Raw genomic sequence first — 24326 nt, 5'->3', positions numbered from 1 at the left:
GTAGATCCACCTACGATTGGCAATGATTGCGTGTCGGCATAAACCGGACGATAAAAGTGGTCGGACGGAGGGGGTGGATAGATGGATGTTTTTCCAGTTTCGCAGTTAATACGGACAATAAAGATTATGTGCGAAGGGAAATTTTGCGTCGGTGTCGGCATCGACGTCGGCGTCGCCCTCAGACCGGAAAAGCGGAATCCCGCCAAATTGGTTTCGTCCCGGACGGATTATTCGATAGCGCGGAATACGAATCCCTCGTTTACGTACCCGTTTTGCGTGGCGTGGGGGCATGCCGGCCGTGCCGGTCGTGCCGGTCGTGCCGGCCGTGCAGGGCAGCTGTCCACAAAAAGCCAATTCGCTTAATTTAGACCGGGACATTTCTAATTCCGGACCCCATTACCGTTTTACATAACACGGATTTTAATGAATCGACGCAATTATACGACTTATACGGCCTACCTGGTTCGGTTTCGAATGGCGACCGCTGATTAAACGGACGCGTGTTTCCGTGTTTCCGTGTTCCCGCGGTATATCGGTGTATCGGTGTATCTGTTTCTTTCTGCTCGCCGCTGTTTTGCATTTCTATCTTATTGTTTCGGTTTCGGTGTTTCGCGTTCGACGCGTCGATTGGCCGATCGCTGCAATAACGGAACTGCATCCGCGCCACGTCGGGAACAAATGTTCCTCGCCTGCCAATAAGACAACCGAAAACTACCAATAACTTTTATTATCCGCATCCTATCGAGATTGTTTATTTAAATTAAGCACAACTACCAATTTAAATGCTTATTAGGCACTGGACACAAATAAATAACAGGTTTCTTTTAGAAAATCGAGTCAGAAATAAAAAAAATGTTATGGGGGCGTTTCCATGTCTATGTATAAACGAGGGTGTTTAGATGAAACAATAGAGGAATATAGGCACCGAGGGAACAATTTCGGGCGACTCTTTAAACTGATCCATATAATACAGATAATTACCCATCTAATAACCGTCAGTATTGTTCCGGTGAAAACACGTCTCCGCGCCCATAAGATTTACTATCCGTACAAGCACTTACGTGCAACTACCCTTGTTCCAAGTTTCAAATATGGTCTCATGTTCAGTTAGGTTTTAACTGTGCTTGTATTATCTCCGCAATAAAATTGCCGTCTTGTGCCAAACTGCTGGCACCTCCCTCTTCACTGTTCTGTGCTCTCCCGACACATCTCCCCATCCCACCATCCCACCATCCCACCATCCCCTCATCCCCTCATGCCGCTACGTAATAAGCTTTAAAACATTAATGAGCTTCGCGAGCATTCATAAAGTGAAATTAGATTGTACCCACACGGTTTACGTACATGTTAAATTGCCTTATAATAAATTCTTGAAGTGATAGTAAATTGTTGGCGTGGAGGCACCCGATTCCTTTGTACCATTGGTCGTTACTCGTGCGAGTTCAGTGATAAAATTGTTTAGAAAACTATCACCTAATTGCCGACATAAACGGCTTCGTTAATTTTAATTGCCGATTGTGCTTTGTTATACGACCCGACGGGGTGGGGGGGGGGGGTAGGTGATGATCTTTAATGTTTCATTTGTTTTCTTAATTTCATTATTATATCATCGTTCACTTTATTTTAAGGCAACTGTCACATCTTTGTGACCGCGCTGTGCGATTAAGATCGTGCCGTGCCGTGCCGTGCCGTGTGACGATCAATCATTTCCGGCGCTCGATTTTAGTAACAAAGTATCAAGTTGGTAATTCCCAGGAAATGCCACGTGTTGTACTTCAATTTGGTTAATATCTAAATAATGGGGATTAGTGGTCCCCGAACCGTGTTTATGCATACTTTTGAGGACCAGGTGGCGAATTAAAACACTAAATCAATGAGATTATGTAAAATTATCCTAGGTAATGCCTCGATTACGTCCGGTGAATTTATGAGGGCTACGTACCACCCACACCACCACGTAACGGGCTATTTTCAAAACCTCGTCCACCGCATAGAGACACCGAGACAACGATAACTTTCAATATACCTACAATTAATCGATATAATAATATTTATAACATTTATGTATGATCTTAACAACAGCAACAACAGCATATTTGCATTTCTACCAGTATCTATATTGAAGGGTACTCCTGATCGATAGAATACTGATTAAATTATGTGTTCAATGGTACTTAATTCATTTCGATTGAACGGTGAAATTTCAATTTTAAGTCATTAATTCCAGTTTTAGATAACTCGGATAATACTGGTTGGCAACAGCATCAAGAGTGGGAATTACTTGTAATTTCTGTTTTATAGTTCGTGTCTCTAAATATTTAAAAATTTTAATGACACACCAGCAACTAAAACTTTATTTTCAACAGGATAATGACTCGAAGCATACTTCAAAATATTTGAAGCAGTGGCTTTTAAGGGAAAAATTAATGTTATGAACTTGCCATGTCAATTTCCCGATTAAAAAACTTCATTGAATATTTATAGGAGATGGTGAATAACAAAATAAGGCACAAAGAGTATAGTAATCACTATACTATATTCACTGTTCTAGAATGGATCCAAATATTATTGACCGTCTGTTGCTTTCCATTTAAAAAAGGTGTTTGGAATTAATTAAAATACCAGTTAGAAATTATTTGTAGTAATAAAACTTTAAATAGCATAAATAATAAATAATTTAATGTCTCACCAAAGCTTGATCTCATGATTTCAATTTGAAATAGAAAAAATGTCGTTACTATCCCGAATTTTTATATATAATTATGTAATTATGTAATTGTTAAACTTACAAAGAGAGGTTAATTTTTCATATACATATTTTTGAACATAATAACCGGGACAAAAATTATTTGCCTTTTTAAAAAAAATTGCTCTACTTTCGGTCAATATTTTACATATACTATTCAATATTATTGTCTGTGGAAAGTATATGCTAAAACTACCAAATATAATATTTGACTTAACTTATTGTTAATGTGTTTGTTTGTTGGTTCTTTAGCTCCAGATCTATAAATGAAACCCTGCTTTCTACTAAGAATGTATCAGTTCATAATTGTATTACAGAACAATGAGGATGGATAGTTTTTAGTAAAGAATTTACATTTAATTTATTTAAAAATAGCTGTTTAGTGTATGTCATATGTCCTTATCTACAAAGATACATTAACAAAAATAATAATTTGATTCCCTTCATTGAAGGAACGATGCTGTTAAATAATGTGGTTCAACTCTCGATATTAATATCCTCATGCCTCAGAAGTGTACTGAAAGATTTTATACAAAATGTTAATTATAAATTAAACATTACTAATAATATGTTATTATTGAATCCGAAACATGTGCAAATCGATTTAAGGGATTATTATTGGAAATGAATTGTAATTGCAAACAACTAGTTTGTTTGTTTTAAAAATTGAAGAGAAAATGGTTGAAAAGATTATGATAAAATAAAAATTGCCGGTTGGCAAAGCCACAAATCTGGAACACGGCAAAGTACAGGGTAATTTGGGATAAAACACATGCATTCGAATTCCGGATTTATTTTTCCGAGTTTTATTCATACCAAAATGGCCAACGCATACGAATTGACATCGTAATTAATTGCACGTTATATTTACATTAAATTAAAACGAAACACGCATTATATCGGTCTCGTTTGTATTGTTTTATTTGTTGTTATTTCGGTCAAACACACGTCGGCAAATAGTGCTAATCAACTATTTTCAGTCAGGAACAGAGTGATGTCAAATTGTTATTTTACCAATTATAAAATAATTGTCATTGTTTAATTGTGGCCTGATTGTTTACCAAATCTGTAATTATCATGCCCGATGTTAATGTGAGAAAATTTCGACCTTTAACAAGTGTGGAAGAGCGCTCGACTCAACTCGACTCGACTATTTAATTGGTTTCTGATCGATTGATTGTCTTTAATGTTTCCGCACTTGCCGTACTAAAAAAACAAATGCAAACAAACAATGTTAACAGATCCATCCATCAATAAAATCCATCGTTTCAATAAAACAATAATAAATAAATATATATATATTATGCATCCATTAGCTAAACGGGGGAAGGAAATAATTCAAGTCCACCTGACAAGATTAAATGTATCGAAAATCTGTCCGAAACGCACGATTAGAGACACAGTAAATTTCATTAACGACCCATTATTTCATTCGGTCGCTGAAGTCCGGATAAAAAATTAACGTTCACGGAGAAGACGACCTGACGGCCGGCCTCATCCAGATGGGATAACAAATTGCCCCGTCGACGGGAAAAAATAAACGAAAAATACCCGAAACAAAAAAAAAAAAAAAAAAAAGTTCGATACACTTGACAACGACACAGTTCATTTTTCAGGGTCGGGTTAGGTTAGGCCGCACACTAACAAACCGTTATTGTTTCAGTGATCACGTCGGCGGTGGACGCAGTTTTGGGCAGGAGGGCCACCCTACCCTGCAACATAGTACCGGACATGCGAGAGGACCGCGTTTATATGGTGCTGTGGTACCGCGAAGGACACATCAAGCCGATATTCAGGTGAGTCCGCCGCATACCGTTGTTCGGGTTAATTTACGTCGAACGTAAATTCTCATTCGCCACAATGTAGCGTCGGATACCGTCGGAATAAATAAAACTGCATTTTTACGTTCGGCGCGTTACGGATTCGAAATCGGTTCGTTGTGTGCGGTTTATCTGCGTTCCTTCGACTGAAATTAGTTATAAAATTTAGCCAGCTGGTGAGAATTACGGCGACCGATTCAATGGCGGGAAAACCTGGACCACTCCCGGCTTATAACTTTCAGTCTGTATAACTCCTTTCGGTTTATCGGCCCGGTGATATTACCTTCCTGTTCAAACACGTATAGTCCTGGTGACTTTATTAAAATCGATGGGACCGTATCGATTTCCCGCAACGATTGTTTGTTGTTGTTGTTGTTGTTGTTGTTGTTGTTGTTGTTGTTGTAAACTCTCTGATTTACACAATCATATTTCTTCCGATAAAATAATAATAAAATAATAATAATAATTATGTTTTTTTGTTTAATCAATCAAACATAACCATCAGACAGAATAAAAGTCAAAATTGTACAATTAAATGAATTCTTATGGCCGAATTGTATTGAAAGCGTCCATGATTAAGTCGTATACGGTGAAGGTGACACCGGCATCGAGTCCCACACGAATCAATCTCGGAACGGTTCCCTTGTAGAAGGCCCGCGGCCCCTCGTTGTTCCAGATCTGCTGGATGCAATCGAAAATGTTCTTGTACTTGTGAGCCTCCAAACTTTGCATGCGAGTTTTGACCACGTCCAACGGGGCGTTGCACAGGACCGACGCACATCCCGCTATTATTCCAAAACAGGTGATTATCGGCGCAATGATCGGTTTCGTATGGTCACCCTCTCGGTACCAATCTTTCAGTGACTCGACGACGAAGAACCGGACCGCCTGATTCGTGCTTTGTCTCAGCGTCGTTGCCACCAGTCCCTTGTAACATCCTCTCAGTCCCTCTTCCTTGATGATGCTGCCGACGCCTTGGACCAGGCCGTGGAACCTTGGATTCGGCGATCGTTGATCGTTGATGAATTTCACCTTGATAGTCTCCATGGGAGTTACGACGAACACCGATTCGAAACAGCCGGCACAAAGGCCGCAGAACATTCGCATGAGAGGGGTGAGACTGCCGTCGGGGCCTTGCATGCGTTTCTTCACCATTTCGAAGGAGCCGAAACGGATGCCGGTCTTGGGTATGGAGCCCATGATCAGCACGCTCAAACCTTTGTACAGACCTTTCACGCCCTTTTGCTCGATCGTTTTTTTGACAACGTCAATGGGGCCTGCATACATTTTTTTGGCAGATTTCTCGTCCAGCTGCAGCTGGGTCTTCACAAATTCGGTCGGATACGTGATGCACGCCTCGATGCCTCCTGTTATGCCGCCCGCCAAGACACCCTTCAAGCTTTTGCTTGAGGAACCTGCGTTCGCCGCTCCGCTTCTGATCATCCACGGTCTTCGGAATGGACACAGTGTTTGGCTTTTAAAGTCCATCACGTTAGATTTGACAAATATTGACTAAGTTGTAAATTACTGCGGCGAGAAAATTTTGCGACATAACATAAAATGATTATTTGACATGTGCCATGTCAGTCATTGATATGTTGGCATATTGGCATATTGGCATATTGGCATATTGGCATATTGGCATATTGGCATATATTTTCCGGAGCATTTTCATCACCGTAAAATAGTAACAACAAAATATTAACTGCGCTCAAACGAGCCATAATGGAAAGAAATAAAGCAGGGTCCGTTATTACTTTGAACTTTATGACAATCAACAATAAAACCGTCGGATAAGCGAAGGATTTTTGTTTGGCGCGGCAATTCTGCTAATAATTTAAATTAAATGCCACGACCAGATTTACATTACCAGACGTAAAATTCCGTTTCGAGGACCGATAAAACGGAATTGGCCTGTGTCTTTGATGGTTGCGCGCCATTTTCTGGACGTTACTATAAAATTTGGCCGAACGATGTTATCGTAACAATTTAAATTTAAGTTTGTTTGTCTGCAGATTTTATCATTTTACATTTTACGGAGCCGTTAGTAACGGTGTCTGATACGATTTCACAGACAGAGAGACACATGTTGCAAATTGCCGGCCATAAAATTAAAGCAGGTTTATTCGGAAATAATTAATTAATCATTTGTATGATATTTAACGCGGACCTTTAAGTTAAGGTGCATTTGATTTCCTGTAGGATTGTACACCAGAGACGAAGGGCGTACAATGATTAATAGATGATAAGAGAATTATATAAATCCCCCGAGATTCTGATTAGTTAGTAGTGGAGTTGTGGGATGCTGGGATGCTGGGATGCTGGGATGCTGACGCCTCAACGATTTTGAATAGGATCTTTGCTCCAAACTATTTGTACGGTGCGCGGTGCACACTAATAAAATCCATTGTGCGGACAACAAAACAACGAGTTTTACCATTAAAATTAATGACGTTCCGTTCGTTAGGTTTTAATTAACAAAAATATGGTATGTACCCGAAGGTTTGTCAGGTTTATCAGATTTATCCAATCGCGGCCTGCTTCCCGACAATTCGATCATAATCAATTTCCGGTTGAAGGTTGAACTCCATTTCGTAGACAAACCTTGCCGGGACCGATTTCAAATCTCCACTCCCGGCGAAAATGTAAAAGTGCAGTTTTATTTATTTTTACAGTACTCGGCGTGCAGTACATTGTTGCAAATGAAAATTTACGGCAGTCGTAAATTAGCGTAACAACCCGTTCCGGTTTAACATTTCGAATAATGTTCGCGCATTTAACTAAGTAAGTATGTATAAAATATATGAATTACTGTTAAATATTAGTTCTGTCTAGATGCTCTCCGGGGGTTGAAGTGTTTCATGCACTTAAATATAATGTTGCCGGCCTTAAATCATTCACCGAAGAAAATTATTAATTGTTCACGGTTTGATCGAGTATAAAGTGGAAGAAGGTATTGTTCTCTCTGGTAACGCTTTGCTAAAATCTGTAGTATTTCAGCGTGGATTTTATCCAGATCCTGGCCGATGATACGACCAGCCTAAAAGAACATTTTCATTAATTACGGCTCCGTTAAGGGAATTACCCGAACTAATTATAAAATTTACGACCAATTAGATGCGGGACGTTCAATAGCTGATTATCAACAGACGGCTGAGTGTCTCCCAATAATTCAGCCGAAAATCCATTCAGAATCTCGGTTATTAGATACATAAAACATTAAAACATTAAAACACGCCCGAGATAATACAAACTGATAATAACAAAAGTAATTAGAAAGTTTCCAGATTAAAATGACTGTCGAAATTTTCGTTGCAGAAGCTTGCACATTTACTTACGCCGACTTACCGCTAATCAATTATGAATCCGTGCTCAAATCTTAGCAAAATATGCAAATACTCTTTTGTAGTGCCCTCACTGTGTCATTTGTGGTGCGAAAATAATCTTCATAAACGCCCAAGTTTAATCGGAAGGAAAGGGCGCATCCACCATTTTTTTAAACATGAAAGTGGTCTCTATATTTAGGAAAATCTATAAATTATTTAACCATTTTATAATTTTGGAAATCCTGATAAAATTTGTTTTTACTTTATTTAATATTTTAATTTTAAAATCATATTAAAAAAAATTATGTATTATATTGTTTTTTGTAGATTTGTAGAACTATGTCCAGGAAACATTATTTTTTGAACTAATCCATGATTTTTCCACCGTAACTTACGGATTTGACCAATATAGATATATATGGTCTGATTTGAGTGAAGGGCGCATTCGCCATTTATGACAATGAGAACGTCGTGTGTCAGTAAAGAAAGCCGTTTGGCACTGACAAATCAACAGTTTGAACAGCACATTGTCCGAGTGCGTTTCATAGAGCGATTAGGAAATGTGAAGGAAAAAGCCGAAAGCTGCCACGACAGCCCAATAAACGTGAAGATTAGTGAAGGCCAGGCAGGTATTTACGTAATAATATTGTACACACAAAAGTATTGGAGGGTAGGCGGGTCGGCCGGGGGGGCGGGGGGTGGTGACGGAACACGGGCGGCGATAATGCGTAATTTATAGGCTGTTTGTTATTCTCGCGAGCATGTAAGTCTGTGCTTAAGCTGACACCGTGCCGTATCTCCTAATCTCCCGCAAACAGGTTACAAGTCGGGTTGGAACCCTCTGCTGCCGCCTCGTCGCCTCGCCGCTTCACCGCCTCGCCGCCTCGCCGCCTCACCACCCCCGAAAACGCCGCACTTGCAATGCGCAACGGCGTACTTACGACACACTTTTGACTCGCCGTGTTCCGAATCTATTTGAGATCTATTAAATTTGTTGATTGGCCGAGTTTCTTGCGAATAGAAATTTAAGGGCGGTTTTGCGGGATAATAATGAAGTCGGCTGCGGAACTGCGGAATTTCCCGGTTGTTTACAATGGGACCATAAATTCAAACAGACATTGAAAACATTACCAACCTACAAAATTACAATGCCACATCGGCCATAATGCAGATCCATCTAGTTAAATGTAGCGCCTGGATTTTATTTCGACGAGAACTAAAAATAACCGACTGTATCCAGGGAACGTAACAAATTTTAAACACATTCTCTGTTTTCTGTTATTTATATATTTGGATATCGGTTTAAATCCTATATAATATAATAAATTTTAACGGTTGTCACTAAATTAAAATGTTGAATCAACTGTTACATTTTTTAAATAAATGTAATAAAATTTTTGACAATTGGGCCCTTCATTATTTGATGCAGCAGATGAATTGCTGTAAATTATTTGCTGTACTAACTGGAATTTTAATACACGTAATTTTCCACTCCGTTTTGTTGCAAATTATTTCATGTTTTATTCAATATTTATTATACATATTGGCAATTTTAATTACGATTACCATTATTCGATGTAATTGTTTGTTTTTTTATGGGAGAATAATTGCACATAAATTGAAATACAACAATTACCACTAATCAGTATGCGTTAATTTAACCATCAACGAAATGATATTAACATTAACATAAAAATTAATTTATTTACTTTGTTATAGATTAACTGAATTTATTTATTATACTACATTATAATTAATATTTATTTCCATTATCGTACACGTTAAGAACTAGAAACGGTCATGGTGTATATACGACGAACGTATGTATATATGCGGTAAAAATTAAAGCTCTCGCAAAATCGCATGATTTTGCGCATTTTCGTGTCGGCAAACATTAGATTCAGCATTTACATTTTGTATTTTCATATTCGGCAGCCGAAAAAGGAAAGCAAGCGGAAAAAGATAACCGGGTGCGGCAGTTATACGCGAAAACACGGAAATCCAACCGATTTCCAATGGAATATTATTATGTTTCTGTGGTTTTGTGTGTGGTTTTTTTCTTTGCTCTCCCGATGTCTCGAACTCGATCTTCCGAACTGAACGACTTTCGTCTCTATCCTTTACCTGCAACTTTCCTGACATAATTATACGAATTTCGTGAGAAAACTCTCTACAAATATGTAACAAGTGCAAAAATCATTTTTTTATATTTTATATATACACACATATATATATATATATATATATATATATATATATATAACATATTTATAACGGGTTACCAATGGTAATTGAATTAAACATATGTTTTCGTTTACTGCTCTTAAATTTATATATTTATTGTATTATATATTTGTATTTATATATTATATTTTATTTTTCTCCACGATATTTATATAAAAGGTAAATTGAAAATATATTAATAGGTTTATGCGTATGTACAATAAAAGTTGTGCATCCAAAGACTTAGAATTTTTTATAATACAATTTTATTATACCTTCTTCTTTTATTTGTTTTATATTTTTATTTCTCTCGTTGTCCTATTATATATTTGTAAATATAATTAGATTATTATTGAGCTGAGTTTTTATTAAATTGTCATATTATCAATTAAAATGAGTAAAATAGTAAGTAAAAGAATTGAGATATTCAATACCGAAATCGGATAGAAATTGTATAATTGAAGTTTTCCTTTTAGTCTGTCGTAACGAGCCTTTCAAAATCGCTAGTCATATATTAATTAGCAGTATATTTAAAAAAATTCTCGTAAAATAAAATAAAAAATGTTAAATTTTCCTAGATTACTTGAGGCGCATATAAATGAAATAATTTAACGTTTCCCCTAATGTACCACGGATTTACATGACACGTCCGCAAATCCAGATTTCACCATTTATTCATCGATTACAACTGATCAAGTTGTAAATCGCGTATCGCCAATTACTGCTCCGATATGATTAGCCGATGGCGAATTTCAATTTCTGATGGGACGAACGAAAGTATTACGTAAAAGCGTCGCGACGTGAATAACCGATGAGATCGGATCGCACGAAACGTTATCCTTCCTTTATTAATTCCGAAGCAAAAAATTAAAAAATTCATTAAACGATATCGGAATTGGAACACATGTTAGGTCGGAGCTGTGCGAGATATATTGGCATGGTCAGTCGAACAAAGGGGCCACAGAAAATCGCCGACAATGCGTGCGGCCCCGAAGAAAGACCGATTACGGCGGCAGAAAAGAAAAACTACTTAAAGTGTTTGTCAAATTAAGTTAAGGCGGGACAAAGCGTTTAATCCCCCCCTTGCCTGTTTACAAAGAAACAATTTATTATCCGCCTTAATTTTCGACGCTGAATGGAAGCGATACACACGGCCCAAATGCTCGGCCATTGTTTCCGGACACGGACCACAATTGTTTTTTAATTAATAGATTTAAACTTTCTCCTATTCTGCTACAATGCTATACAAAGCTTCAACGCCTTACATTGGCCGAACTAGTAGTACAGTGGTAAATCAATGGATTTAGGTGTGCTATTAAAACTACATTAAACAAATCGTATCTGTCGTGGTGCTCTTTTATTTTTGACTCTCTCAAATGGATACATGTTCATCAGCGGCTGATAATCAATCAATTGTTAAATATTTAAAAATGATCCATTATTATAATCAACATCGAACACCCATAATTACGATATTCCGTGTTTTGTTAAACTCGGTATTTTATTTTTTATATATCTTTTTGCTGGAACATCAAAAAGTAAATTTAATTAAAAATCATTTGTATCTATTTTCGAAATTGTAATTGGGAAAAAAACAATGCTTGATAATTTGTTCAGCAGGATATAAAAACATGTATAAAATTAAATTCCCCACATTTTTCACATGCTCAAATTGATATCGAGACAATAGATCGGGAATCACCATCAATATTTTTACAAATTAAAACAATACGCCAACAGTACAATAAGTTTTGTGATCGTGATCTGTCAATTTTATTTAACGTCACATTTATACACATTATTAGGAACGTTAGAAATCTTCAAAATTCCAATTCATTCATCTGTAAGTTTAATTGATTGTTAATTGATTTGTTGGTTTGAGACTATATAAATTGTGTGTGTGTGTGTGCGTGTGTGTCGTAGTAAATGGCTAACTTGGAGAAAAAGCTGCTGCACGTTTCCAAAGAAATCGAAAGTCAGATTGATCAGGCAATAGAAAAAATAAACAATTTGGATACTGGCGATTTGGAACAACTAAGAAAGGCGCGTTTAATCGAGCTGAAAAAGTTGGAGGACAAGAAACGTGAATGGTTATTAAACGGACACGGGAAATATGAGGAAATGCTGGAGGAGAAGCGTTTCTTTGACGTTATCAAAAAGTCCGAGAACGTAGTGTTACATTTTTACAGGACCAATTCGCCGCGATGCGAAATCGTGGACAAACACTTGAGAATTCTGGCCGGAAAACACGTCGAGACATTGTTCACGAAACTGAACGCCGAAAAGGCCCCATTCCTGGCCGACAACCTGAACATCGTCATCATACCGACAATAGTACTGATAAAGGGGAGCACAATTGTCGATAGGATCGTCGGTTTCACGCAATTAGGCAACCGCGACGATTTCACCACCGAAATGATGGAGTGGCGCATCGCCCAGGGCGAGGTGATTAGCTACGAGGGCGACAAGGCCGTGCCGCCCCAGCACCAACAAGGAACGAAGGAAAACTACGGCTTCAAGAAAATCAGGGACAGCTACTACAACAGGGATGACGACGATGTCGATTTGGAGGATGCAACGTTTTCTAGTCAAGATCACCAGCCGAAAATCAAGAGCGAGCACCTGTCCCCCGAACTCACCCCGGAGGAGGCGGCTGAGCTGGGACTGCATGAATGAATGGTCCTTTAATTATTTTTATGCAAAATTTTACTTGTGTCTACAAACTGTAACATCGGAAGAGAAGAATAGTTCTTTCAAATTTATGTCTGGAGACGCATTCGCCATTTATGAAACCGATAATATCGTGTGTCAGTAAACAACACATTGTCCGAATAATTCTTTAAAATTTATGTTCAACAGTTAATTAATATACAATACGAATACTTTTAGTTTTGTTGCCGTTAACAACAATGCGGAGGGAGTATCCGTGGGGCAAAAAATTAATTGAACTCAGGAACAGTGGTAAATCGATTTAGCGTAATAAATCACTTTGCAAGAAACGGTATTTTAACGCTGTCACAACCAATATTCATAGTTAATAATCGCGCCGTTATAACGCGTTACCGTTATCGGAAACGTGCACTGATTCCCTTTGCGGTTGACAGTGACTTCATGACACATCCCCGCCTGAAGGATAATGTCGTGCAGGAAGCCGCATTCCTGCATAGTTTCGGCGCGAATATGAGCATTGTCTATTCTTACGTGATGTCGCCTGATTCAACCGGATTCCGACGTTTTTGCTCGGAAGATGGAATACCTTCCAATGGAGTGAACCTGTGTAATTCACTTACATTATTACTGTCATTGTTACTGTTATTATTACTTTCCGTCGAATTAAGATTTATTAACATTTAATATTCCATACAGTAATAATGAAAAACACAATTCAAACCGGAAGTTCACGTATTAACTCATAATTGGACAAATGAATTATTGATTGTGCGGAAACAGTTGGGGATAACAGAATCGTTCATTAATTTGTAAATAATAAATCGATCCTTCATCCAATCAGCATGGAATGGCGGCATTAAAAATTTCGCTGTGCCGTGAGCCAATTAGACAACGAGATCAGATGTTTCAGCAGAACGGGCCATAAAGTTTTGATTGTCGGCATTTTTCCTAAGTGAATTAATCCCGGCACGGCCGTAAAACTATAAAACACAATCCCCCGGCATTCTACTTTAACAGTTTAAGGTTCTAAACAAAACTAAACAGGATTAGGCGGGGAGACATACATGAGGAAAGTGCAGGAAGAAAGGCAATTAGGCTTGGAATTGGGGGGAGCGGTTCTTCTCAATCTGCCACCTAGCTAATGCGGATATTAAGAGTCAGCATGTAACATGAAAATTGTCGACCTTATGTTTCTTTATCATGTAAATTGTCGGATTGTTTTTTGATAATTAAATTACGACGTTACACTATACTAACTCCCATATCTTAAAGTTAATTAGACGTCGACTTTTCTTGCTACTGTCCAAATAAACGAACTCCCGAACGAACCGAAACACTAAACATTTGTCTTTCAAATCTTATCGGGGTTATTAAAACGTGCCGCACTTTACTCCTCTCGTATTTCACTCAATATTTTTATTTTACCTAACGTACTTCTCTACTTATCCCAATTTTCCCAATTTTTCAATATCAACTCTTATATTTTTAATCAATAAATTATTCAGTTAAGCCCTAAAACACAAGATAGGATAAAAATTGAAATTGTTGTGATAAAAAGAAGAAGCAAATATATATACAAGGTTTGCTGAATTATCTCGATATTTTTCATACATGTAAACTGAGTTAACTGATATTTTGTAAATTCAAATGATACCCCACTTCAGCGTTGAATTCGACGATCATCACTCACTAATCCTGTCCTCTTTTCGTCCGAAAAATGAATATTTTACCATTGGGGCAAAAGCCAATTTTGATTAACATGGACTCATTTCAACCTTGATGTTCTGTGTCAAACCAACAACAGCCCAAACACTCTTAGAGGTATTCTAGACTGGCAACAATTATCCACCAATTTCTCATAACCATTTAGACTAGGTCTAGTTTCAGTGAAACCCGTTTGATTGTGGTAAAAATTGATTTTAGCAAAAAGTATGAATGGAAGAACAAAGTGATCGGTAACGCAACGAAGTGCAACATTTATCAAATTCGACGCACACCGAATTAATATCGTCCATAAATCAGTTCCTTAGCGATAATTCGGGACGTCCGAATTTGAGAAGCCGGCCGACTTGGCCGGTAAGCCGGACATCATTCAAACTCGCCGTGGGATTATTCCGGCCGATGGCGCAGATCCTCTTTCGGGCTTACCGTCTGCCCTTCCAACACATGTCACACGACCTGTCATGATTCGATTTAATGATTCACCTGCCACGGCCGAAGACACGGTCGGAGGGTAGCAAAAGGGGAGCGAACACGTAACTTCACCGATCCTAATTGTTATTTATTTTCGGTTTTGTGCCGTTTTAAAGTGGCGCGAAACGATTGCCGTCATTATCCGTTTTTCGTCGGACCTAATATTTGCTCGAACAGCGTTAATTTCATTTAATCACGCCATATTTGCAGTTAGGGCCTTAGCAAAAGCAATTTTTTTGATTAATACGTCTGCGACCCCGGGAATCCAACTTCGGCCGATGTAAATCGCTACAGATGTTAGGGGCGGCTGAAAAAAAATGTTTCATCTAGATTAATTAGCCGAGGTCGAGTTTCGTCGGACGGTTTCAGTCTTTTCTTTCGCCCGGAATGATTTATCATATCCAACGAATTACGGAGGGTTGATGTCGCGCAATTGTCTCTCGTGGCTCTGCCTTGTCTCGAACATGAATTTTTAATCGCGATGGAAATTGCCCTTTTTTTATTAAATTCCGAGTTGCTCAATTAAATATGTAATTCGGTCAACAAATTATTAAATGATTTCTTTTCCGATTGTTTATAAATTTAAATTAAAATTTCTAAGAAGGGGTGAAGTAGACGGTGACAACTGCGAGTTTTCCTCATCAAGGAACGAACACTAATCTAAATCATCGAATGTGGTCTACAAAACATTGCCCTTTTTATTTTATAATTTCCGTAATTTATCTCGACATGGAATCGACCAATTTGCGGTCATGCCTATTCCGACACAATTTTGGATTTGTGTTTGGAATTGTCTATTAAAGAATAAAATTATTTTGAACATATACTGAAATCCAATTCAAATAGGACAGCTCATATACATATTTAAATACATTTTAATAATTTACTATAAATTTGGCCACTACTATACCAATTGAAAACCGTTTGTTGCTATTGAATTATTGAGTAGGATAAAATAATCAGCAAATCTTGAAAATTATTGTATTAATAATAAAATATTACAATTAGATTGATTGATTGATTTTCAAATGTTATTCTATATCTCAATATATACATAAAAATGGACGAGTTTATATGGATCCATACCAGGTTTGATTCACAAAACAGATTACCGACTAATATAATGAAAAAATGAAAAAATAAAAAAATAATGAGTTCATAATTGTTACATTAAAAGTTTTTGTGGATTTATATCAAGTAACCTCGGAACAGCTTGAAAATATGAAGAAGAGAGAAATAATTTCGATCCCACGTAAAAATGATGAAAGAAAGTAAATTGGGTCGTCGTGTTAGAAACATACATAATCCATTGAAAGCCGCACGTCGCATAATCCCCACATGTAGCGTGCGAGCTCTAGTCACGAGCTAACCTAATCGACATCACACCATTTTGTGTGTCATGAGAGGTAAAAACGACGCCTCCGACCGTAGTATTAAATTATATCCGCAAACACACAGAAGCCGAACTCAATCAAATTATTCCACACATACGCATCGCACATGCCGCCCGACGCCCGCCGCCCCTATTAGGCGGCGGGGGCCCGCTGCAAATTGAACGCGGGATACGTTGTGTAATCGATTTGTTGTTTGGCGAGGGCGAGCACTCTTTTGTCGAATTTGACGGGCCACCTATACTCTCCACTACATTGGATGTGTGTGTGGTGTGTGTGTGTGTGTGTGTGTGTGTGTGTGTGTGTGTGTGTGTGTGTGTGTGTGTGTGTGTGTGTGTGTGTGTGGTGTGTGTGGGCTGAAGGAAACGGAACGAAAGAAGACGCGATACTAATTCGATAATCAATTGATGAATCCCGAATCCGGCACAACACACTTTTTCTTTATTATCGTTGTTAAATATGTAACACCGTACGTTACGTACGTTATCTTTTTGTCCGGCTTACAGCGGCTGCATGGCCATATGTAATCCCACTCCTTAATAACTCGTGTAGTATCGTGGATCTTCATCGGAACGTGATTTAGAGTCGGTGCGTCTTTTATCAATGCACACGCCCTGAATCCGTTATGATCCCCCCACCTCTCGCCACGCTACGAAACAGAATGAAAAATTATCTGATGCCTATCGTAATTAGGTTTGAAATCTTATGCAAATCTTGAATAAACGTTTGCTTGCCTCTAAGCGATACTGCAGCGTGGAATATTAATTTATACCAGCCAACATCAACTTTCTGCCGTACACGAACATTCCTCCCTTCTCTTATCGGGATTTTTACTAAACTGGGATGGAAATAACACTCCTTACACAAGTATATTGTATGTTTTTTCTTTTTAATAATTTATGCTAATGGATTCTTACTATTAATATTTATATTAAGTCAAGCAGAAACGACCCAATTTGATTTGTGCTAAGACGAGTAATAATAATTTAAAAAAATAAACCCCCAAACGTATAAAAAATATGAAATCGTCACAGGAAAAAATAAAAAAGGAAGTGAGAAATTATGAAACGTTTTCATGATGTATTATGCAGGAAGACGATTGCATAATGATAGAGCGTCACAAAGAATGTTTTGGAAGAGTGAAAACAGTTCGTTTTAAACAAGTGTTATTCGTGCTGTTCAAAGCTTTGATATTCCCGGTTAAACAAAACACCGAACAGTCGCATTTTTCACCGTCCCGGCATTTTTCAACTTGTCAATTAAACACTCAATTTGAGTAATCCCCTTTAAACTCGTTACTAAATTGCAATATATCTATTTTAATTGATGAGTAAGTGTGATCTTTTAGTTCCACCGTTCGTTCGCCATCAATTAAACGGGCATCGATTGTAAATACGGTTTGATAAATTAAACTGCAATTAACAAGGATCAAACGCGAAATCTAAAGCAATAAAAATGTCTATTCGGTCATTTAATTCCGTAATGGTCGCTATGTGTTACGGAGGTGAGACCATTAAGTTACTTTTTCGCACTGTTGGACAAAATAAAACTGTTTTTGATTTATGCTTTTGTCACGAAAACAAACTGCCACATCACATATATGGGGACTCGAATCGGAGACAATTCTTTAATCACTAACTTGCTCGTAGTTAGTGTAGACGAAAGTACCATCCAGTTTCAGTCGTTTTCTTATGCTCATGCCGTTTTTCTGATTCAATAATTATCAGCTTAAATCGACCGAATTAAGCAATTGAATTCTTTAGGGTGGCGTTCGTGGCACATATGAAAACTATGTCTATTTTTTGTTCGCTCCTTGCAAGATCGTCGGTTTTCCCCCACGGTAGATCGTCGCGAGATTTCCCAGGGCGTTAACTCGACTTGCGGTGGTCCACTCATTTCCCCCGTTACTGTATTGGCAATTTCCCTTTTCGTGGCCCTCTCCACTCGCTTAGATAATACAACGTTGCCCGGTAATGGACCGAACGCCCGTAATGAAAAGTCAAACTGAAAATATATTCCGCAGGAGATACCCATTTGCGTACACTTCAATTTCGTTTGTTTCCTTTATTATTGCTTTATTGGCCATTTTCTGTTGCAAAGTGAATTTCGGGCCGACGATTAAGAAGGCGGGTAATTAAACGGAGGAGCTACGAATTTAAAAACGAACGGCGATATTTCGAATCGAAACGTCATTCGTCATTCTGCTTTGTCTCTTTATTAAAACATTCCAGCTCGGACGAATGCAACAGACAGTCATTATCTTGTCGGCTGCATTTCAGGCATTGATTCGACTGAATAAGTCTTTTGTTGCAACACTTTTAATTATAACTTTGTTATTTTCCTCTCCAACATCCTTTCCCATTTTTGTTGGTGTTTTCTCTAATCATTTTAAGGACCATTCAAACAAATAATAATTACATCAAAATAGGTATCATTTAAGGTGATTATTTAAAAAGAATAAGAATCCATTTGGTAATGGTAAAAGAAGTCACTTCTAAAACATTTTTATTGTAATATTATACGATTAAAAGACCCACTTTTAAGAAACATACCTAAAAATATTACTTTTCAATAAAACTGCGCTTAAAGAAAAACCTTTATCACTTGTTTGCTTTTGCCGTGAAAAGATTATCACTTGGCGTTTATGTTTGCCAAGCATTTTATAAAACCATAACGGGATTTTAGCTGAATCCTTTTTTCCATTTTATTGCAACTCTCTTGCCATTAAGGAAATTTATTTGTGTATTTTTCGGTGGAACTTTCGGAAAACGACGTCTGGAAATGATGCGGGATCAAGCGAGGATATGCAAGACAATGTTGTTTCTGGTCGTTTCGAAAGAGAAATGTTGCAGACGTAAAAAGGCATATTTGAACGTTATTAACGGCCAATTATCGGAGTGATGAGTGGAGGCGACCCACATAAATACGGGCCCCGTTAGTCCGTGCATTGTCGGACACAACGGACCCCCTTGTCGCTAATTCGACGCAATTAAATGTAACAATCACGGACGGTTGCGTGGAAAAGTTTTTGGGGGGTGGTACCGCGGCGATGGGGAATGCCATCCAGTCGGATTCGGTTCGGTTGCGGCCCGGATAGTTTTGGTGTGTAAGTAATTAAACATGGGACAAAGATTTCGTCTACATTGTAGACGAGTTCATTAGATAAGAACACCGACAGGTTCTACCCGGTAATTGTGGAAACTTTGAATGGCCAGAATCGTCGGCAATTGGGAACTTTTCACGGACTCGGAAATTATTCGCGAGCTCCTCTGACGTCGGAATTCTCTCTTCGATTTACTGTTACTGTTTTAATTAACGCAACATCATGTTTTCATTACTTACTTGTTATGTTCGTGACATTTTATTTTAATTGTATATGATATTGATACGATATATGATATTTAAATAAAAGGTAAATTAAATATAAGTTAAGATGTGCGACCCTCATTTTTAAAATTCAATTAAATTCAATTTTTAACCATATCGATTAATTATTATCTTCAGGCTTAGACAATGGCTTAAAGAATTTTCTACTTTTTTTTGCTAGAAGCTATTTCAATTCAGACTGACATTCAGCAGAAGCATTAGCAAGAAGACTTTGTTCCATACACGAATCAATTTTCTATTGCTTATTTTATCTTCGGATTTTTTTATTGATCAATTACTCGATCACAATTTTTGTAACGAATGGAAAGATGAAATTATAAATGCATACGCAATGCGGCTCTTACCAAAGGATGGAACTGTTCGTTTAAATTCTCATAAATAAGGAGCTTTTACTGTATTGGACTGGCTGCGCATTCGCCATTTTTAACAACAGTTACAAAAATGGTGGATGCGAAACAAAAAACTTAATTAAAATATTCAAATGAATTAGGATAAGATATTTGAAAACATAAAATTAATTGCCTTTTGGATGTAGTTGTAATTATATAATTTGTTTGCGTATTCATCATAGTTAAACATTTATTAAACATTAAAATCATATTTTTTATAGTATTTTAGAGGTTATTTTTCTGATTAATTAAAAAAATTTAAATAGTACCTGTTAAAAATGGATCTAACAGCGGGTAAAAAAATTACTTTTAATATAAACAACTTATTCTTAGAATTTGTTTAATAGTAATTAATTATTGGATTGGTTGCGCATTCGCCATTTTTAACAACAGTTGAAAAAATGGTGAATGCGAAACAAAAAAGTTAATTAAAATATTCAAATGAATTAGGATAAGATATTTGAAAACATAAAATTAATTGCCTTTTGGATATAGTTGTAATTATACAATTTATTTGCGCATTCACGATTTTTAAACATTTATTAAACATCAAAATCATATTTTTTATAGTATTTTAAAGGTTACTTTACTGATTAATTAAAAAAATTGAAATAGTACCTGTTAAAAATGGATCTAACAGCGGGTAAAAAAATTACTTTTAATATAAACAACTTATTCTTAGAATTTGTTTAATAGTAATTAATTATTGGATTGGTAGCGCATTCGCCATTTTTAACAACAGTTGTAAAAATGGTGGATGCGAAACAAAAAACTTAATTAAAATATTCAAATGAATTAGGATAAGATATTTGAAAACATAAAATTAATTGCCTTTTGGATGTAGTTGTAATTATATAATTTGTTTGCGTATTCATCATATTTAAACATTTATTAAACATTAAAATCATATTTTTTATAATATTTTAAAGGTTATTTTTCTGATTAATTAAAAAAATTTAAATAGTACCTGTTAAAAATGGATCTAACAGCGGGTAGAAAAAATTACTTTTAATATAAACAACTTATTCTTAGAATTTGTTTAATAGTAATTAATTATTGGATTGATTGCGCATTCGCCATTTTTAACAACAGTTATAAAAATGGTGGATGCGAAACAAAAAAGTTAATTAAAATATTCAAATGAATTAGGATAAGATATTTGAAAACATAAAATTAATTGCCTTTTGGATGTAATTTGTTGTAATTGTTTGCGTATTCACCATATTTAAACATTTATTAAACATCAAAATCATATTTTTTAGTATTTTAAAGGTTATTTTAGTGATTAATTAAAAAGAAATTAAATAATACCTTGAAAATGGTTCCAACAGTGGATAAAATAAATTACTTTTAATATTTTACTTTTTTATTAATCCATTTGACGGCGCGTTTACAGAGGATATTGTACCGATATTCAGATTTAGATCCGCGAATAAAGAAATCTTTAGTCGCGAATAGAGAAAACTCAAGTATAGGAAGCGCGAATAAGGAGCGTTTACTGATTTCCAGAATTTAACTAAAATAATTTATTTTTAATGAAAATTTAAAAAAATCAACTTTTGGCGGTTATACTAACTTTCTAAAATTTGGGTACACAAGTACAAGTTTCAATAATTTCATTAAATTCTTTGTTTCAAATTCCTATTATATTTTCAATAAAATAAATTCAGAAATTTGAATTGTTACGATTTTAAGTGTCAGATATGTATGTGCATGTTATTGTATTACATAGAAATTTATTTTATTTTTTTCTATGATATTTGAATAAACGGTAAAATGAAAATAGATTAAAAGGTTTATACGTATTAACAATAAAAGTTGATGTGGTGCATCCACCATTTTAAAAAAAATCAATTAGTATAAAAATTTGTAAAATATAATGAGAACATAAAATATTTAATCCGTAAAACCAAATTCATTTAGAACGCCGTTACAATAACACTAAAAGGAACTTTTCATAAGATACCGATGAGTGTCCCTAACCTTTATTTCTGTTGATCAGCTTTTCTTAGATAAAGACAGAGTCAGCGGATCTTCAAGTGATGTAGTGTATCACATACAATCCATACGTTTGTAATATACGACAAATAAAGTGCCATTGTACTTGTAAATATTCTCAATCATTTAAAAATCAATTCATTAACTTAAGTTTACTAATTTTGAAAAACAAAAATAAATAGAACAGAGATACAATTCTATAAAATTTCAAGTAGAGGTAATTTATTAAATCTTTCCATTAATTAATTTAATTTAATTTAAGAATATTTTATTAAATAGTTCTACATAAAGGCATGTGGAAATCCAACCATTTAAACTTCGAACCCACTATGCAAACACACCTCCACATTTGAAAAGGGTTCACAAAGAAATCACATTTGTTAAAAGTATATTTTAAAATAAATTTTGTACGATTTTACGACTATTTTACGATTAACATATGCAATGCAAGATTAGTTTTAGGAAGAGGTGGTCTAAAATTTCTTCCACGAAGCCATTAAATAACGGTTTTCTAGCTCTTATTACAATTTTCTTAGTATATTCATCTTATACTTGTTCAATGTAAAAATAATTTAACTTACCTTCATAAATTTCTACGTGTCATCAGTAGTTACCCGCTCGAATCTGTTCAATCTTTCATCTTGTTAAATATGATATAAAGCTTAACGATATACCATAATATAAAGTAAAACAAATAGATGGGTTTTTTTGTATTTTATTCCGATTGATACGTTTCACGTGCATTGATAAGCGTACTACTTACTGAACAGTAAATTTTGCAGTTTCAACGTTCGCCATTAGTACTACTGTTTGTTGTAGATAATTGTAACATAATGAAATAAATAAATGAACATGATAAGGATATTAATGAACACGCAAAACAAAATTTGGAGGTGTTACAATTCTGTCACTTGAAACACGACTTGCTCGTCCTCCTCGTTTCCACGAAGAGGAATCATTTCCATTTCGTTCCGTCTCATGCCTGCGCCGTATCGTCTCACGAACAGCGTGCTTCGTATCCGGTACGATTCGTAGACGAGATAGATGAAAAATACCGTCGAGATGCAAACTAAAATCATGACGCCCCGCTCGAAGACGTCGAACTGGAGTCTGGAGTTCAGTTTGGCGGACGGTTTGAGGGACAGTTTACCGGTCGCGTTCATTATGAAGGTGACCGACGCCTGTGGTGTCCTGAAGGTCTCGTCCCCTGTTGATTGACTTACGTTCGCATTGATGTTGACGTTCGATGACGTTGTGGTGTTGTTTCTCGACGTTATCCATAGTCCGGTCGTCGACAGGCAGCGGCACACCATCAGAACCAGCAACACGGAAAGGCTCCTCGGCTTCATTTCGGACAAAATTTTCGGCCGAAAAGTTGTGAATGTTTTTTGATGTTCGTTTCGGCAAATCTGATTTGACGACAACGGCTTATTGTCAAGGTTACCGTCAAGCCGTTCTCTTCAAAACAAGTGAACGTTTGGGAGACGATTGTGTGCTGACCTCTACCTGTTGACGTGTGACATTTCTTAAAAGAACTGGCATCACAATAAGATTATTTAAAATGTTTGGATGTGTGAATTTTTCCTCGACGAGCATTTTATCGATTGAAACAAACTGGACGTTAAAAATTTGCCTTTATTACCAGCAGAATTATATAAAATTTAAATTCATACGTTAATTTTTTAGTATTAAATGTTGGTATTGACTTGCTGTAACCTTGAAGTTACAAACAAGTAAGTTAAGTTATTAAACATTTTTACACACTTTATATTATAAATTTTTATTAAAACTGCTGCAAAATTTACCATTGCAGCGATGTCCACAACACCTTCATCCTTGCATTCTTTCCAAGCAAACATTGTTACTCGTTCAACTGTAATAAAATGAAAACTTACCACCATTGAAACCTTCTGGCGTTTTTCCTTTATTAACCATTTTTTACTCTAGCAATTACAGAATACAAATAAGATTTTTATTGTGGGTGAAATAAACTCAAGAACATCACCCCCACTTGATCCTGGAAATCCGCCAAACTCTATGGAAAGAAGGCTAAATTTTGAAGAATCCTGCATGTGATAAAATACATCAAAATATTGGAAACAGTTCAAGGTAACACTCGGATATGATATATTTGAACAACCAAATTACACCATGAAAACTACAAGTTCGTATAACTGTTCGCT

General features: G+C 36.3%; 3 protein-coding genes across 8 annotated transcripts in view; 2 read left to right on the top strand and 1 right to left on the bottom strand.

Moving 5' to 3' along the window:
* The window catches only part of LOC109600130 (synaptogenesis protein syg-2), a 154875-nt gene that overhangs the window by 111687 nt on the left and 18862 nt on the right, over positions 1-24326 (top strand). For all 6 annotated transcript variants that reach the window (XM_049964726.1, XM_049964738.1, XM_020016215.2 and 3 more), the window contains one exon: positions 4410-4542. In XM_049964726.1, coding sequence (XP_049820683.1) covers positions 4410-4542 — 133 coding nt within the window. The remainder of the gene's footprint in view (positions 1-4409; positions 4543-24326) is intronic.
* On the bottom strand, positions 5035-6139 carry LOC109600132 (putative tricarboxylate transport protein, mitochondrial). Its single transcript, XM_020016216.2, has one exon. It carries the CDS (start codon positions 6052-6054, stop codon positions 5110-5112), a length of 945 nt encoding a protein of 314 aa, XP_019871775.1. The 5' UTR covers positions 6055-6139; the 3' UTR covers positions 5035-5109.
* Positions 11886-13019, top strand: LOC109600133 (uncharacterized). The gene is made up of 2 exons (XM_020016217.2): positions 11886-11958; positions 12039-13019. Exon 2 carries the CDS (start codon positions 12042-12044, stop codon positions 12789-12791), a length of 750 nt encoding a protein of 249 aa, XP_019871776.2. The 5' UTR covers positions 11886-11958; positions 12039-12041; the 3' UTR covers positions 12792-13019.

Source organism: Aethina tumida, chromosome 1, assembly GCF_024364675.1.
Source record: "Aethina tumida isolate Nest 87 chromosome 1, icAetTumi1.1, whole genome shotgun sequence".
In the NCBI taxonomy this organism is placed as follows: domain Eukaryota; kingdom Metazoa; phylum Arthropoda; class Insecta; order Coleoptera; family Nitidulidae; genus Aethina; species Aethina tumida.
The sequence above is the reverse complement of the archived record's forward strand: the minus strand, read 5'-3'. Positions and strand labels throughout refer to the sequence as shown.

What these genes read in the sequence shown, in the direction of transcription:
- LOC109600132 (XM_020016216.2), bottom strand. Translation starts at nt 6,054, where the DNA reads ATGGACTTTAAAAGCCAAACACTGTGTCCATTCCGAAGACCGTGGATG.
- LOC109600133 (XM_020016217.2), top strand. Translation starts at nt 12,042, where the DNA reads ATGGCTAACTTGGAGAAAAAGCTGCTGCACGTTTCCAAAGAAATCGAA.